Source organism: Oncorhynchus kisutch, linkage group LG12, assembly GCF_002021735.2.
Source record: "Oncorhynchus kisutch isolate 150728-3 linkage group LG12, Okis_V2, whole genome shotgun sequence".
NCBI lineage: Eukaryota > Metazoa > Chordata > Actinopteri > Salmoniformes > Salmonidae > Oncorhynchus > Oncorhynchus kisutch.
Genome location: NC_034185.2, coordinates 47,835,927 through 47,851,108, shown reverse-complemented (window position 1 = coordinate 47,851,108; position 15,182 = coordinate 47,835,927). Strand labels below are relative to the sequence as shown.

The following is a 15,182-nucleotide window of genomic DNA, read 5'->3' as shown; positions in this document are numbered from 1 at the left end:
AAGATGCTATTGTTGAGCTTGTTGTTGTTTATTTCACAGCAAGTAGAATAATATTTGTAGCCTTAACACATCTCTAACATCTCTCATGCCAACCACACCTCACTAACAAATCTCTCATGTCAACCACACCTCACTAACACTTTCCAATTCAGGCAACACATAAAACACTTTGGTATGGTATAGCTAAGGCTTTTTATTGATCCAATATGGTGTGCTCTGCTAACCCAAGTCAGCAAGATAATAAATTCTATATAAGAAACTATTAGTAAAATGTCAACCATATTGTGCATACAATATTCCTGTAGTGACACAGTCCACATTGCCTTTTTTACCTTCATTTAACTAGGCAAGTCAGCTAAGAACAAATTGTTATTTACAATGACAGCCTAGCTCCCTTGTTCTGGGGCAGAACAACAGCTTTATACGTTGTCAGCTCGGGGATTCGATCTAGCAACCTTTTAGTTACTGGCGCAACACTAACCAATAATCTACCTGCCGCCCGACTTTGCATACATGTATTATTATATTCTCCTTTGACAGAGAACAGAGGGATGCTTTATCAGGTGAGGTTAGCTACAGTTAAACCTAGTGTGATAAAGCCACAGAAAAACCAAGATGGAGGTGAAAATACACTGTGACCTACGACTCTTAAAGTCTGAGAAGGTCACATCCAGACCTAAAATAGAAATGAGGAATGGGGGTAAAGGAGATTGAGAGCATGGTTTGTGGCTTGAGCTGTATTGCGTAAGAGAAGCTGTACAGTGCTGGAGGAAGGTACCACATCGCTCCTATAAGCAAGTGAGAATGAGAGTGACTGACCCATATAGGCTACTGACTACAAAGAGAACAGACAGAGAAGCGATAACCACATGCTATGGTGAGAAAGAAGCTCATTTCTACACAGCATGCAATCTTGCATGCACACACATACACACCGACTATACTATCTCGCATTTTGATACATGTATATTTGTAGTCTTAATTGAGCAACCACAAGAGTCCCACACTCTCTCTCCATTTGTGCGTGTTGTTATGAGACAGAGGCTTTAATGTCAGGGGCTTATTCAAAGAATCTTGCAGATAGAACAGTGATGTACAGAAGTCTTCTGTGTAGGCCTGTATTCTATAAAACACATTGCTATCAGCTATGCTTCTGATCATAATGTAAATAAAATGACCACACCACAGTCATAGAAAGGGACATGCAACAGTCATAGAAAGGGACATGGTAGCTGCAGAATGCTGGATAACGTTCAAATATAGTGTTCTTTACTCCCCCTATAGTGTTGGAAAGATATATAATTTATATATTATATATTCTACAATTTTAAGTTATTTTCACCCTGCTGTTCTGGAAGTTTTTATTTCCTTTTGAACTGTGTTGTTTTGTCTTGACTCTATTACTACCATTTTCTCTCACAATGGATTTTAACATTCAGTAACCTTCATTGTAAATGTACACAATAGCTGGCCTGATTCTGTTTTTGGGGCCTTCAGGCAGTTCACCTTCTGTTTATCTATTGGGTCATTCCTTGTCATTTCAGCAAGCCATGACACCCACAATCTCAGATTGATCTGAAAGCATTTCGGTAGTTAGAAACAGATAATCATTCCTGTTAAAAAAAATGTGTTGAAACATAATTTGATCTCTGAGAAATTAAACTAATTGCTTCGAGCTAAATTGGCCATTTTAATTTATAGGATTCAACCGTAAGCACTCCATTACATTGCGCCGGATGTCATTCATTTGAATGGGGGCCATCTACAGTGGAGAGGAAATGCAATGCCCCCTTCTGGTTCCGTTGCTAGACGGACACTGCATACTTTGAATTTATCCAAACTATGCGTCTTCTTCAGTCCGTCCAGAGTCCGTCGAAGAACAGGAAAATACCAAACCACAGAAGATAAAAATATGTGGCTTTCCACGATGGGTTTATGGGATAGCTATCAACTTGCAAATAATTACCCAATCCTATAAGTGAGTACTATTTGTATGACTGTTACCTCCCGTTTTAGTTTATTGTAACGGTAATGATGTTTGTTTTTAATGATAATGAAAAACAGGTCTCTAGCTACAGTATAGCGTAGCTTTAGCTAGCTAGGTAGCTGCCTTGTAAGCTAGGATGACTTGATAGAATGTTATAGAAACAAGTTGATGAAAAAGTAACTCACCCAAACATGTTTTATTATGAACTGAAACAATATGTTTCTACGGTCTTGAATGAAAAGGTCATATTTTGCAATCTTCCAAAACAATTAAAATCCCTGACGAGAGACTAGGCTCTCCGATAGTTTGTCTTGCGTTTTGTGAAATCTCCCTGAGCTCTGTCCAGTAGCGGAACGAGATTGCATGAAGATGACTTATGGTGTCGTTAAATACGTCACGATGTAAACGGGGCCTAACATGTTGACCAGCCCGGACACATCGCCTGCGCGAGTGTCGCACAATAAATTTAGAAATCCATGTTATTTAATTATTGCACCCACACTGCTCGCACGCGCCAACGAGCGTCTGCGATGCCAAGGGCTAAAATGTAAGTATTTTCTATTTCTGACGCATATCGCGCTGCAAGTCCTGCCTCTCCCATCTCCTCATTGGTTATACCCACGTGGGTGATTGAAAGAAAAACTGTTTTGCCGGTTGTCGTGGTAATACTATGAAAGTGTAGATGCCAATCAACATATAAGTTCAAAGATGATAAAGCCTGGAAGGAGGAGAGATAACTAGAAACGATTTGGTTGGCCGTTTTATGTGTGGATTAATTGCCGGAGTAGAGGACCTTGTCCATTTCAGGTAAAATAACAACTCAATGTTTATATCCCAGGACAAATTAGCTAGCAACAGCAAGCTAGCTAAATAGGACAAATTAGCTAGCATGTGCAAGCTAACTAGCTAAATTGCCATAAATGTTTAATGCTTTTCGACCTGTCCCCAAATCAATGTAATTGGTTCAGAGTTTGTTTTGATATTTTAACGTGCGTGTTGTGATCGCGTTTGGTGTTTGGGTGACAAAATAAATAAATGTGCGCACGATGGCGCACGCGCGCAGCTGGTTTGGGTTCTGTTTAAATGTGTTCTTTTGGATGTTGTATTGCAGTAGGTTTGTAATAAATGCAATATATACGTTCCTACTGCACTGAAATATTTTGGTAGCTCAGGGAAGGCTTACCTGAATATGGCTTATCTTACTCTCTGAATAGTCATCAATATTTCAAGATCAAGGCATGTGTTGTCAATGTAAGAATTCTAGATCGATGCGTTTCAGACAGGCCTAAGAAGATTCAGGTGTTACAATTGTACAGCAGTCCCGACTACGGTGGTGGTGTGTGTGGGTAGGGCGGACTTGGTGATTTGGAGGCCACAGGCAGAGGCCAGTCTGAGGCCCCCTCCCATGTCTATTTAACACAATTATGACTACTGAACAAAGGGCTGTTCGGAACCGGCTCTTTTAGGTGAACCAAGTAGAACGAAAAGGCAAAATGAAAATACTATTTCTGACCGATTTGTTAGTCAAAAGCTATTTGCGGCCCAGAAAAAGGTCAGATGTTTTAAAATATATAGATCCATTATAATTTTTACATATTTTCTATCTTTCTATCTTTCCCTTTCAGTCGGTCACTTGGTATAACATACTATGGGTAGTTAACAACCAATCATATTCACCTGAAATCACGCCCAACTGCTACGCCCAAGATGGCGTAGCAGTAAGTCGTCCTGTCGTGTCCCTGTATATTTTGTTTATATTTAGTTTATTTTTCGTTTTTTACATATTTTTCGTTTTTTACATAGCTATCCCTTTAAAAACATTTTGCTAAACCTAGGCTTCCAAATACGCTGGATCTTCACAACTAGCTATCTAGCTAAACCGCAACCCCGGATGATTACCCCTGGCTAGCGTTTCCACCCACTTAGCTTGAAGCTAGCCCGGCCTGCGCTACCACCGTAGCATACTCCTGAGCTACAATACCCGGGCCCACGACCGGTCTATCGATGTCACCGCATGAAGAGGAATAAACAGACTCACCCCATCGCGACGTCCCCCAAAGGCTAACTCTCTAGCCCTCGCTATCTCCCTGCTTGCTAATTCGGCCTGCTAACTGCTAGCTTGTCCAGCTCCGGTCCGCTAACTGCTACCTTGTCTAGCCCGGGCCTACAAACTGTTAGCTTGTTAGCACAGGCCTGCTAACCGCCTGAATCGCCGCGTCCCAAACGCTCACCGGACCCATATTTACTTTCTATCTCTTTTGACTTTTAATTTGTTTATACCTTCCGGAAACCTGCCTCACCCAATGTGATACGGAATCGCTATTATTTTTAAAAAATTTTTAGAACACACTCAAGAACCTCCAGAAGCTAACCAGCTAACTAGCTACAAGCTATTTAGTCATTGTTCGTTTTTTTTAACCTGGATAACACTCGCCAGTCCAGCTTCCCTTCCCCATCCACCGCTGCCCCCTGGACATCTCTTGGCTACATAGCTGATGCACGCTGGACTGTCCATAAATCACGGTACTCCATTCTGCTTGCTTGTTTTATCTGTTGGCCCCGTTGCCTAGTCTACGCCATTTTACCTGCTGTTGTTGTGCTAGCTGATTAGCTGTTGTCTCACCTACTGTTTTAGCTAGCTTTCCCAATTCAACACCTGTGATTACTGTATGCCTCGCTGTATGTCTCTCTCAAATGTCAATATGCCTTGTATACTGTTGTTCAGGTTAGTTATCATTGTTTTAGTTCACAATGGAGCCCCTAGTTCCACTCTTCATACCCCTGATAACTCCTTTGTCCCACCTCCCACACATGCGGTGACCTCACCCATTACTACCAGCATGTCCAGAGATACAACCTCTCTCATCATCACCCAGTGCCTGGGCTTACCTCCGCTGTACCCGCACCCCACCATACCCCTGTCTGCGCATTATGCCCTGAATATATTCTACCATGCCCAGAAACCTGCTCCTCTTATTCTCTGTCCCCAACGCTCTAGGCGACCAGTTTTGATAGCCTTTAGCCGCACCCTCATACTACTCCTTCTCTGTTCCGCGGGTGATGTGGAGGTAAACCCAGGCCCTGCATGTCCCCAGGCACCCTCATTTGTTGACTTCTGTGTTCGAAAAAGCCTTGGTTTCATGCATGTCAACATCAGAAGCCTCCTCCCTAAGTTTGTCTTACTCACTGCTTTAGCACACTCTGCTAACCCTGATGTCCTTGCTGTGTCTGAATCCTGGCTCAGGAAGGCCACCAAAAATTCAGAGATTTCCATACCCAACTATAACATCTTCCGTCAAGATAGAACTGCCAAAGGGGGAGGAGTTAGCCTGCAAAGTAATGTTATACTTTCCAGGTCCATACCCAAACAGTTCGAACTACTAATTTTGAAAATTACTCTCTCCAGAAATAAGTCTCTCACGGTTGCCGCCTGCTACCGACCCCCCTCAGCTCCCAGCTGTGCCCTGGACACCATTTGTGAATTGATCGCCCCCCATCTAGCTTCAGAGTTTGTTCTGTTAGGTGACCTAAACTGGGATATGCTTAACACCCCGCCAGTCCTACAATCTAAGCTAGATGCCCTCAATCTCACACAAATCATCAAGGAACCCACCAGGTACAACCCTAACTCTGTAAACAAGGGCACCCTCATAGACGTCATCCTGACCAACTGGCCCTCCAAATACACCTCCGCTGTCTTCAACCAGGATCTCAGCGATCACTGCCTCATTGCCTGTATCCGCTACGGAGCCGCAGTCAAACGACCACCCCTCATCACTGTCAAACGCTCCCTAAAACACTTCTGTGAGCAGGCCTTTCTAATCGACCTGGCCCGGGTATCCTGGAAGGACATTGACCTCATGCCGTCAGTTGAGGATGCCTGGTCATTCTTTAAAAGTAACTTCCTCACCATTTTAGATAAGCATGCTCCGTTCAAAAAATGCAGAACTAAGAACAGATACAGCCCTTGGTTCACCCCAGACCTGACTGCCCTCGACCAGCACAAAAACATCCTGTGGCGGACTGCAATAGCATCGAATAGTCCCCGTGATATGCAACTGTTCAGGGAAGTCCGGAACCAATACACGCAGTCAGTCAGGAAAGCTAAGGCCAGCTTCTTCAGGCAGAAGTTTGCATCCTGTAGCTCCAACTCCAAAAAGTTCTGGGACACTGTGAAGTCCATGGAGAACAAGAGCACCTCCTCCCAGCTGCCCACTGCACTGAGGCTAGGTAACACGGTCACCACTGATAAATCCATGATTATCGAAAACTTCAATAAGCATTTCTCAACGGCTGGCCATGCCTTCCGCCTGGCTACTTCAACCTCGGCCAACAGCTCCGCCCCCCCCGCAGCTCCTCGCCCAAGCCTCTCCAGGTTCTCCTTTACCCAAATCCAGATAGCAGATGTTCTGAAAGAGCTGCAAAACCTGGACCCGTACAAATCAGCTGGGCTTGACAATCTGGACCCTCTATTTCTGAAACTATCTGCCACCATTGTCGCAACCCCTATTACCAGCCTGTTCAACCTCTCTTTCATCTCGTCTGAGATCCCCAAGGATTGGAAAGCTGCCGCAGTCATCCCCCTCTTCAAAGGGGGAGACACCCTGGACCCAAACTGTTACAGACCTATATCCATCCTGCCCTGCCTATCTAAGGTCTTCGAAAGCCAAGTCAACAAACAGGTCACTGACCATCTCGAATCCCACCGTACCTTCTCCGCTGTGCAATCTGGTTTCCGAGCCGGTCATGGGTGCACCTCAGCCACACTCAAGGTACTAAACGACATCATAACCGCCATCGATAAAAGACAGTACTGTGCAGCCGTCTTCATCGACCTTGCCAAGGCTTTCGACTCTGTCAATCACCATATTCTTATCGGCAGACTCAGTAGCCTCGGTTTTTCGGATGACTGCCTTGCCTGGTTCACCAATTACTTTGCAGACAGAGTTCAGTGTGTCAAATCGGAGGGCATGCTGTCTGGTCCTCTGGCAGTCTCTATGGGGGTGCCACAGGGTTCAATTCTCGGGCCGACTCTTTTCTCTGTGTATATCAATGATGTTGCTCTTGCTGCGGGCGATTCCCTGATCCACCTCTACGCAGACGACACCATTCTATATACTTTCGGCCCGTCTTTGGACACTGTGCTATCTAACCTCCAAACAAGCTTCAATGCCATACAACACTCCTTCCGTGGCCTCCAACTGCTCTTAAACGCTAGTAAAACCAAATGCATGCTTTTCAACCGGTCGCTGCCTGCACCTGCATGCCCGACTAGCATCACCACCCTGGATGGTTCCGACCTAGAATATGTGGACGTCTATAAGTACCTAGGTGTCTGGCTAGACTGCAAACTCTCCTTCCAGACTCATATCAAACATCTCCAATCGAAAATCAAATCAAGAGTCGGCTTTCTATTCCGCAACAAAGCCTCCTTCACTCAAGCCGCCAAGCTTACCCTAGTAAAACTGACTATCCTACCGATCCTCGACTTCGGCGATGTCATCTACAAAATGGCTTCCAACACTCTACTCAGCAAACTGGATGCAGTCTATCACAGTGCCATCCGTTTTGTCACTAAAGCACCTTATACCACCCACCACTGCGACTTGTATGCTCTAGTCGGCTGGCCCTCGCTACATATTCGTCGCCAGACCCACTGGCTCCAGGTCATCTACAAGTCTATGCTAGGTAAAGCTCCGCCTTATCTCAGCTCACTGGTCACGATGGCAACACCCATCCGTAGCACGCGCTCCAGCAGGTGTATCTCACTGATCATCCCTAAAGCCAACACCTCATTTGGCCGCCTTTCGTTCCAGTACTCTGCTGCCTGTGACTGGAACGAATTGCAAAAATCGCTGAAGTTGGAGACTTTTATCTCCCTCACCAACTTCAAACATCAGCTATCTGAGCAGCTAACCGATCGCTGCAGCTGTACATAGTCTATTGGTAAATAGCCCACCCTTTTCACCTACCTCATCCCCATACTGTTTTTATTTATTTACTTTTCTGCTCTTCTGCACACCAATATCTCTACCAGTACATGACCATCTGATCTTTTATCACTCCAGTGTTAATCTGCAAAATTGTAATTATTTGCCTACCTCATGCCTTTTGCACACATTGTATATAGACCCCCCCTTTGTTTTCTACTGTGTTATTGACTTGTTAATTGTTTACTCCATGTGTAACTCTTTGTTGTATGCTCACACTGCTATGCTTTATCTTGGCCAGGTCGCAGTTGCAAATGAGAACTTGTTCTCAACTAGCCTACCTGGTTAAATAAAGGTGAAAAAAATAAATATATATATATATGGAAGCAGAGCCCACCCTCAGAATCCCCGCCTTCCTGGTTATAGTACAGGGGCTCGCATTCATATCTTCAATTCATCGCTCTTCATCTCGCTTGAAGGAAGAATGTGTCAATCAATTTACAAACTTTTAAAGCACACTAAGACTAGGAAATTCAGCTCTGACTTAGGTTTTGGGTCTTGGTATCGGTTTTTGTGTTTGCTAAAATTAAACTATTTTCTGTTCTGCTTGTATAGCTATTGCTTCCCTGCTTGGGAAGGATTTGTGTTTACTAAAAACCCACTTCTTTCAGCTCTGCTTGTGTAGCTAGTGCTTCCTTGCTTGAGAAAGATGGCCAGTTGTAAGAGTAAGTTCTCAAAGGCTAACCAGCCGAGTTTGAACCTCCGGCCATACCTGAGGGCATGTGGTTTCACAATGAAAATGAAAGCTACTCATGAGTGCTGTCCTGTTTGCCTGGGGTAAAAACACACTCAGGAGGCTTTGGCTCATACCAGTTTGTGTGACAATTGTCTCCGGCTGCGTTCAACTTCCATTCCAGTGTCTGGCTGACTTTGTGAGAGAGATTGGGGCTGCTGGTGAAAATACTTTTGGAATGGGTTGGTATGAGGCCGGAGGAGAGCCGAGACGATTTCTCTGACAGTGTTTAGAGTATGGATTCCGGGATGATATGCTATCCCTGGTTGGCTCTGGAGGATTTTCAGAGTGTGAATCGGATGACATCAGTCCTAAAGCCCCGGCTTCGGATTTTGCGGGGGAGAGTGAACCATTGGTGGTTAATGCGCCTTTAATGGAGACGTGTCATAGGGCAGCAGATCACCTTGGGGTGGATGGGCCATCTTGTCCAGTTCCTCCAGAATTGGGGGAAGGTATTTACCTCCTGTCCCTGCAGCGGTGAAGCGTTGCTTACCCATGTTTAAAGATTTTTCCGATGAGTTAAAAGCGTCCTGAGATAACCTGGTAGCACCAGCCTGGCAGAAAGAGGGTCATGGCGAGTTCATGAATGTAGAGGGTATGGAGGAGGTGGGGCTTGTTTACACACCACCGATGGATGGAAAGCTGGTGAGTTACTTAGCTCCAGAGGTTAACAAGGGGGGTGAATCCTATCGGAGTGCTTCTGAATAAACAGTGCCGGTTCTTGGAGGCTTAACTGAACAAAGGATACCAGGCTGCGGGTATGGCAGGCCGGTCGTTGAATGTGGTCACAATGCTGCAGATGTATCATATCGATTTGTTGCAAGAGTTGAATAACAATATGGAGGTGGGGTTCTCATGGGCCAGGTAGTGTCCTGCAGAGTGATCATGACAGAAGCATCCTTACTGGGATAGGGAGCGTGGTGTGTGGGCTAAGAGGAATTTCGGAAAGAAGGATTTGGTCAAAAGCGCAAATGGTGCAGCATTTCATTTACTTAGAGTTACTGACAGTTTTGCTAGCGCTGAGGCATTTCCTTCCGATGTTGGAGGGCCATCATGTGTTGGTAAGGTCAGGACGGCGGTGGCGTATATCAACAGGCAGGGGGAACGGGGGCGAGGGTTGCGGTCTCTCTCTCTTCTAAACCTGGCACGTTCTGTTCTTATGGAGCAGTGTGCATTTACCTTCACCCAGGGCGACGTATCTTCCAAGATATCTCTAAGGAGTGAGTTTCTCCTTTTCAGAACTCCTTGGTGGACATTTTGATGTTCTTGCAAGAGATTTTTGAGCAGGTCCTTTCTTTTTCCACATTGAAGGTTTATATGGCAGCCATCTCAGCGTCTCATGTAGGGATTGATGGCTCTACCATGGGGTCTCATCCGCTGGCAGTGAAGTTCCTGAAAGGCATGCGTCAGCTCAGACCTGTGTTTAAGCCTATGGAACCGAACAGGGACCTGGCTTTGGTCCTTGATGCTCTCTGAGCCTTATTGGAGTATGTGGATCTGAAGGTCTTTCCTACAAGACTGTCCTGCTCATGGCCTTGGTGTCGGCCAAGTGATTTCGGGATCTTCACACGCTATCAGTACAACCTTCCTGTTTGAGGTTGCACCTGGTGACTCCCAAGATTATGCCTATGTCTTTCAAATTATTCCCTTTCTCACCTCCTTCATATGGGTGTGAAAGGTTCTTGGCCATTGTTCAGTGGCATGACGATTGGCAATAACTGTGCTGCAGCGAATTGGGATTCCCCACATACCTTAGTGAGGCTTTATCACTTGAATGTAACTGCTTCCAGTGTTGCTCATAGTATCCTTATGGCTGGGTCCGGGTGTGGATATTATTCAGCATGCAGGTTGTGCATTAATCCGGGTTACCATAGATCTCTGTGAGCTTGAGCCTTGGGCTGCGGCAGCACTTAAAGTGAGCAGTATCAGGGTTACCTCAGCTTTCTGTCGATTTTAGCCTTGGGCTGCCGTGGCTGCATGCGAGTACACAGTTTCCAGGTTACTGTAGGTTACCTATGGGTTTGAGCCTTGGGCTGCAGTGGTTCATCGACTCTGGTCGATGCTATGCAGCGCACTTGTGCATTTTACCAAGTCACAACAGGTGTTCTGCTGTTTTGGACTTGAGGTTCTGACATTTTAGGCAGAGTATTATTTAAGTATTATTTTTGAAACCATGGGGTTTATGAAATTGGGCTGCAGTGTGTCAGTGTGCCTAGCCAAGTTGCAGCAGGTTCTGGTTCCCTACATGTGGCTCTGACAGTTCAGGCCTCACGAGGCTCTGACAGTTCAGGCTTCTCGGGTAAGTATTAGGGAAAAAAGGTGGCTTCTGTAACTAGGGCTGCATGATATAAACAAAAAAAATACCAGATGTTGCAATTGTGATTTGACTTGCAATATAAATTCTAAGTATCAAGAATCTGCACAGAAATATTAAAGCGGGTTAATCATGTTAGGGTATGTTGATAGATGTAGTTTGTATTTATTGGGCCATTTGAAATAACTTTTCAAATAACAAGTTATATGTTTTGATGGAGGTAGTTGATTTTGTGTCGTGTTTAATGTTTTTAGTCATAATGCATTTGAAATGTGTCATTTTGGCCGACGTGTTTCAGTTTGGGGCTACATGTTAATTGTTTAGAAAAAGTGAATTCAGTTTGAACACATTTTCTCAAGAAATCGAGAATCTGTAATTTGCTACATTGCTATGTTTTTAGAGAATAACTATGGTATTTAAGTCAATGCATTGATATTAAGTCTCTCTTTCTCTCCCCAGTATGCTGTGCAGCCCAGCATTCAGCCCAACCTGAGACTTGGCAGGTGAAAAGCATTGTGGAAAAGTCTCTCTCTTTTCCAGGGAAGGTGTTGAAGTCTGGAAGTTTACTTTCTTCTTAGGGCTTTCTCCACTTCCTGTCTGAATGACATGCCCAAAGTAAACTACCTGTAGCTCAGGCCCTGAAGCCAGGATATGCATATAATTGGTACACTTGGAAAGAAAACACTTTGAAGTTTGTAGAAATGTTAAAATAATGTAGGAGAATATAAAACAATAGATATGGTAGGAGAAAATCCTAAGAGGCATTTCTTTTTTTGAGAGACCATCCTCTTAGAAATGCAAGATAATGGACATATTGAAAATTAGCTCCCTGTATGCAATTTCTATGGCTTCCACAGGGTGTCAGCAGTCTGTGTTCAAGGTTTCAGGCTTGTAACCTCAAACATGAATAAGAAATATCAGTTTTAGTACAGGGACACAGTCTTGGAAATATGTGTTTGCGCGCGCCATGAAGACATTACGCACCTGCTAAAATCGGTTTCCTATTGAACATTCTTCGTTCTGAAATAAATATTATACTTTGATTCCATTTTAGGATATCTGAGGAGTAAAGAGAAACGTATTTTGACATGTTGAAACAACATTTAGGGGTAGATTTTTGGATTCCTTTCTCTGCAAGTTGAATGAGTGGGTTACTGAAATCAATGGTGCCATCTAAACTGACTTTTTGGGATATAAAGAAGGATTTTATCTAACAAAACAATACTACATGTTATAGCTGGGACCCTTTGAATGACAAATCAGAGGAAGATTTTCAAAAAGTAAGTGAATATTTAATCGTTATTTGTGAATGTATGAAACCTGTGCCAGTCAAAAAATATTTTGATGTTGGGCACCGTCCTCAAACAATCGCATGGTATGTTTTCGCTGTAATATCTACTGTAAATCGGGGACTAAGCTCATGAGACATTTCTAAGTTATATTCTTCAATAATCAATAGGTACATATCATATTATATCATTATATTATAAATCCAAAAATGTATGTAGCAACTGATCTTTCCCAACTTAAAGATAAGTACCATTTCACTAATTCAATTTTTTAAAATGATTTGTCTTCCAGATGTTCTGTCCAAACCTCAGGTGACGGTCCATGATAACATCTGTAGCATGGTGTGTTCTGTGGAGAACGGGAGAGAGGTGACCCTGTCCTGGTACAAAGGAGGGGAGATACTCAACCAGACCAGCAGCCCTGACCACAACATCACCCTCGCTCTACCGCTCAAGGTGGATGAACAGAACAGAGACTCTTACAGATGTGAGGCTGCCAACCCAGTCAGCAAGGAGACAGCTGTTGTTCCACATTCCTGTATAGAGAGTGATCCCTCTAAGGTGAAAGGTAAAAATATGCAATGTCACATTGCAGACATCCAGACAATACCAATTTCTATATTTATTTATTTATTTTTACCTTTATTTAACCAGGCAAGTCAGTTAAGAACAAATTCTTATTTTCAATGACGGCCTAGGAACAGTGGGTTAACTGCCTGTTCAAGGGCAGAACGACAGATTTTGTACCTTGTCAGCTCGGGGATTTGAACTTGCAACCTTTCGGTTACTAGTCCAATGCTCTAACCACTAGGCTACACTGCCGCCCCGACCATCCTCTTAGAAATGCAAGATAATGGCCATATTGAAAATTAGCTCCCTGTATGCAATTTCTATGGCTTCCACAGGGTGTCAGCAGTCTGACTGCAATAAGTATGGTAGAGCTCATTTAATGAAACCCAATGTTTTAATAAAAGTATTGTTTTCGTCTTTTTAATTTAGATGGTGATTGTCTTATTGCAGTAATCTGCATTTTGGTTACTTTAGGACTTGTTGGACTTACAATATATCTTAAGAAGAGGAGAAACGGACACTCACATGCAGGTATTCATCTTTTAAAGGGGTGAGGTCATTCTCCTTTTCAATGTCAAAACATGTTGTGCACAACCTTTAACGATCAAGGACAGTTTTTTTTGGAAAAGGTAGGAAGTGTCAAATGTAGTGGCCTATCTTCCACACTTCAGTTTGGGTTAAATGTGGAAAACACATTTCAGCTGAATGCATTCAATTGTGCAACAAAAATATAAATGCAACTTGCAACCATTTCAAAGATTTTACTGAGTTACAGTTCATAGAAATTCATAAATTCATTAGGCCCTAATCTATGGATTTCACATGACTGGGCAGGGGCGCAGCTATAGGTGGGCCCGGGAGGGCATAGGTCCACCCACTTGGAAGCCAGGCCCACCCACGCGGGAGCCAGGCCCGGAGAATCACAATGAGTAATTAATTTATTTTAATTGACTGATTTCCTTATATGAACTGTTACTCAGTAACATCTTTGAAATTGTTGCATTTATATTCTTGTTCAGTATGATTAATCTTCCCATGTTTTTAACACTATTTTACAAGTCTGTGGACTTAAGTTTGGCTTCATGATTCCTCCCACTAGATTTAGGAATGGTCATAGATGTGTTGACTGTTGAGTTACCTACTGCAGAACAATGAGAATAGACAAGAAAGCATCAGACATGTCTTGTTTCCTTCCTCTGGTACAACGTATCTAATAATGAAAGATTATACTTTTTCTTTTACTTATTTTTTTGCTTTCCTACACCTCTTCTCGTCCCCCCCCCTCTCTGTTCCTCTTTCCTTGTCCCTCTCAATCCTTCCCTCTCTACCTTTTTCCCCTCTCCCTGTCTAGGAGGAGCGAAGAGGTATACCAGAACTGGATCTGCTTAGAGACAACCCTGACCTGACATTAGTTTAAGATACACTCCAGTTACATCACATGGCTGCCAGCGAGGATGTTAACACTGCATGAAGGTTGAGAGAGAACAGGAAGTTAATGAGAGGGTGACAAGATAATTCACATCCAAGAGAAGGCGTTACATCCTAAAGTGAATGTGGAGACAAAGTTATTGTAAATATTTGTCTAGAAAACTTAATGGACGCACAGTTATTGGAGAAAATTCCCATTTAACCGTTGTGCTGTTATCATTTCCGACTTCCTTTGTTGGTCATTCTCACAGTCTTTTGTTGAATTGGGGCCTCGGTGAACATCACTGATAAAGACAAATTCAATAACTATGCCTAGGGTTACTAGTAGGGTGATCCCATTTTCAAGTGCCCAATTTCCCAATGTATAGGTTAAAATAAATGGAACCTCTTAATACATTTCACTAGTGTGTTTTCTATGCTTTGCTGGTCAGAAGCTTCTTTTCAGTTCTGTCTGTTCTGTTGTTTAAATGTAGGTGCCTCCCCTGTATCGTTTTATAGCTGGTCATTGTTTAGCTTGCCAGTGGATAGCAGCTGTGTACATAAAAAGCAGATGTTTGGTGAGATAAAGCCACCTGCTCATTAGAGGCAATGGCTATTAGGCTACGTTGGAAACAAAGTCCACAAGTTTATTTTTCCTTTCACCATGTAGATTTTATTGAAACATTTTTGAGTGGTTGATCTTGATTTGCATTTTGACCAGAAAACAATCTTTGGTGCCATTTTATTCTTATTGCTTTTCGCAAAATGCAGACGTGATTACGTGTAGTTCAGATCTTGCTTTGACATCAACTGTGTTCATGCAGTTTGAAAGTAAGAAATCAACAGTTTAATTTATTATGATGGACCGTTTACTGCTCGTCTTTATCTAGCT

At 43.3% G+C, this 15,182-nt stretch overlaps 1 protein-coding gene across 24 annotated transcripts; it reads left to right on the top strand.

Annotated features, from left to right (window-relative positions):
• Positions 1 to 612: 612 nt before the first annotated feature.
• Positions 613 to 14,894, top strand: LOC109900351 (uncharacterized). 24 transcript variants are annotated; one of them, XM_031837665.1, is made up of 5 exons: positions 613 to 877; positions 11,484 to 11,527; positions 12,626 to 12,881; positions 13,313 to 13,433; positions 14,235 to 14,894. In XM_031837665.1, the coding sequence occupies exons 1-5, from the start codon at positions 805 to 807 to the stop codon at positions 14,287 to 14,289; spliced, it is 549 nt and encodes a 182-aa protein (XP_031693525.1). In that variant the 5' UTR covers positions 613 to 804; the 3' UTR covers positions 14,290 to 14,894. The 24 variants fall into 24 exon arrangements, 21 of the variants coding, with proteins under 21 accessions (XP_031693525.1, XP_031693527.1, XP_031693536.1 ...); XR_004211971.1 differs by having other exon boundaries at positions 614 to 877; positions 11,484 to 12,304; positions 12,606 to 12,881; positions 13,358 to 13,414; XM_031837670.1 differs by having other exon boundaries at positions 859 to 877; positions 12,606 to 12,881.
• Positions 14,895 to 15,182: the final 288 nt, after the last annotated feature.

Excerpts from the sequence above, each read along its gene's own strand:
- LOC109900351 (XM_031837663.1), top strand. The coding sequence starts at position 2,405 with ATGTTGACCAGCCCGGACACATCGCCTGCGCGAGTGTCGCACAATAAA. Across the intron at positions 11,528-12,625 it reads CCCAACCTGAGACTTGGCAG|GTGACGGTCCATGATAACAT; the intron begins GTGAAAAGCATT and ends TCCAAACCTCAG. Across the intron at positions 13,434-14,234 it reads GGTATTCATCTTTTAAAGGG|GAGGAGCGAAGAGGTATACC; the intron begins GTGAGGTCATTC and ends CTCCCTGTCTAG.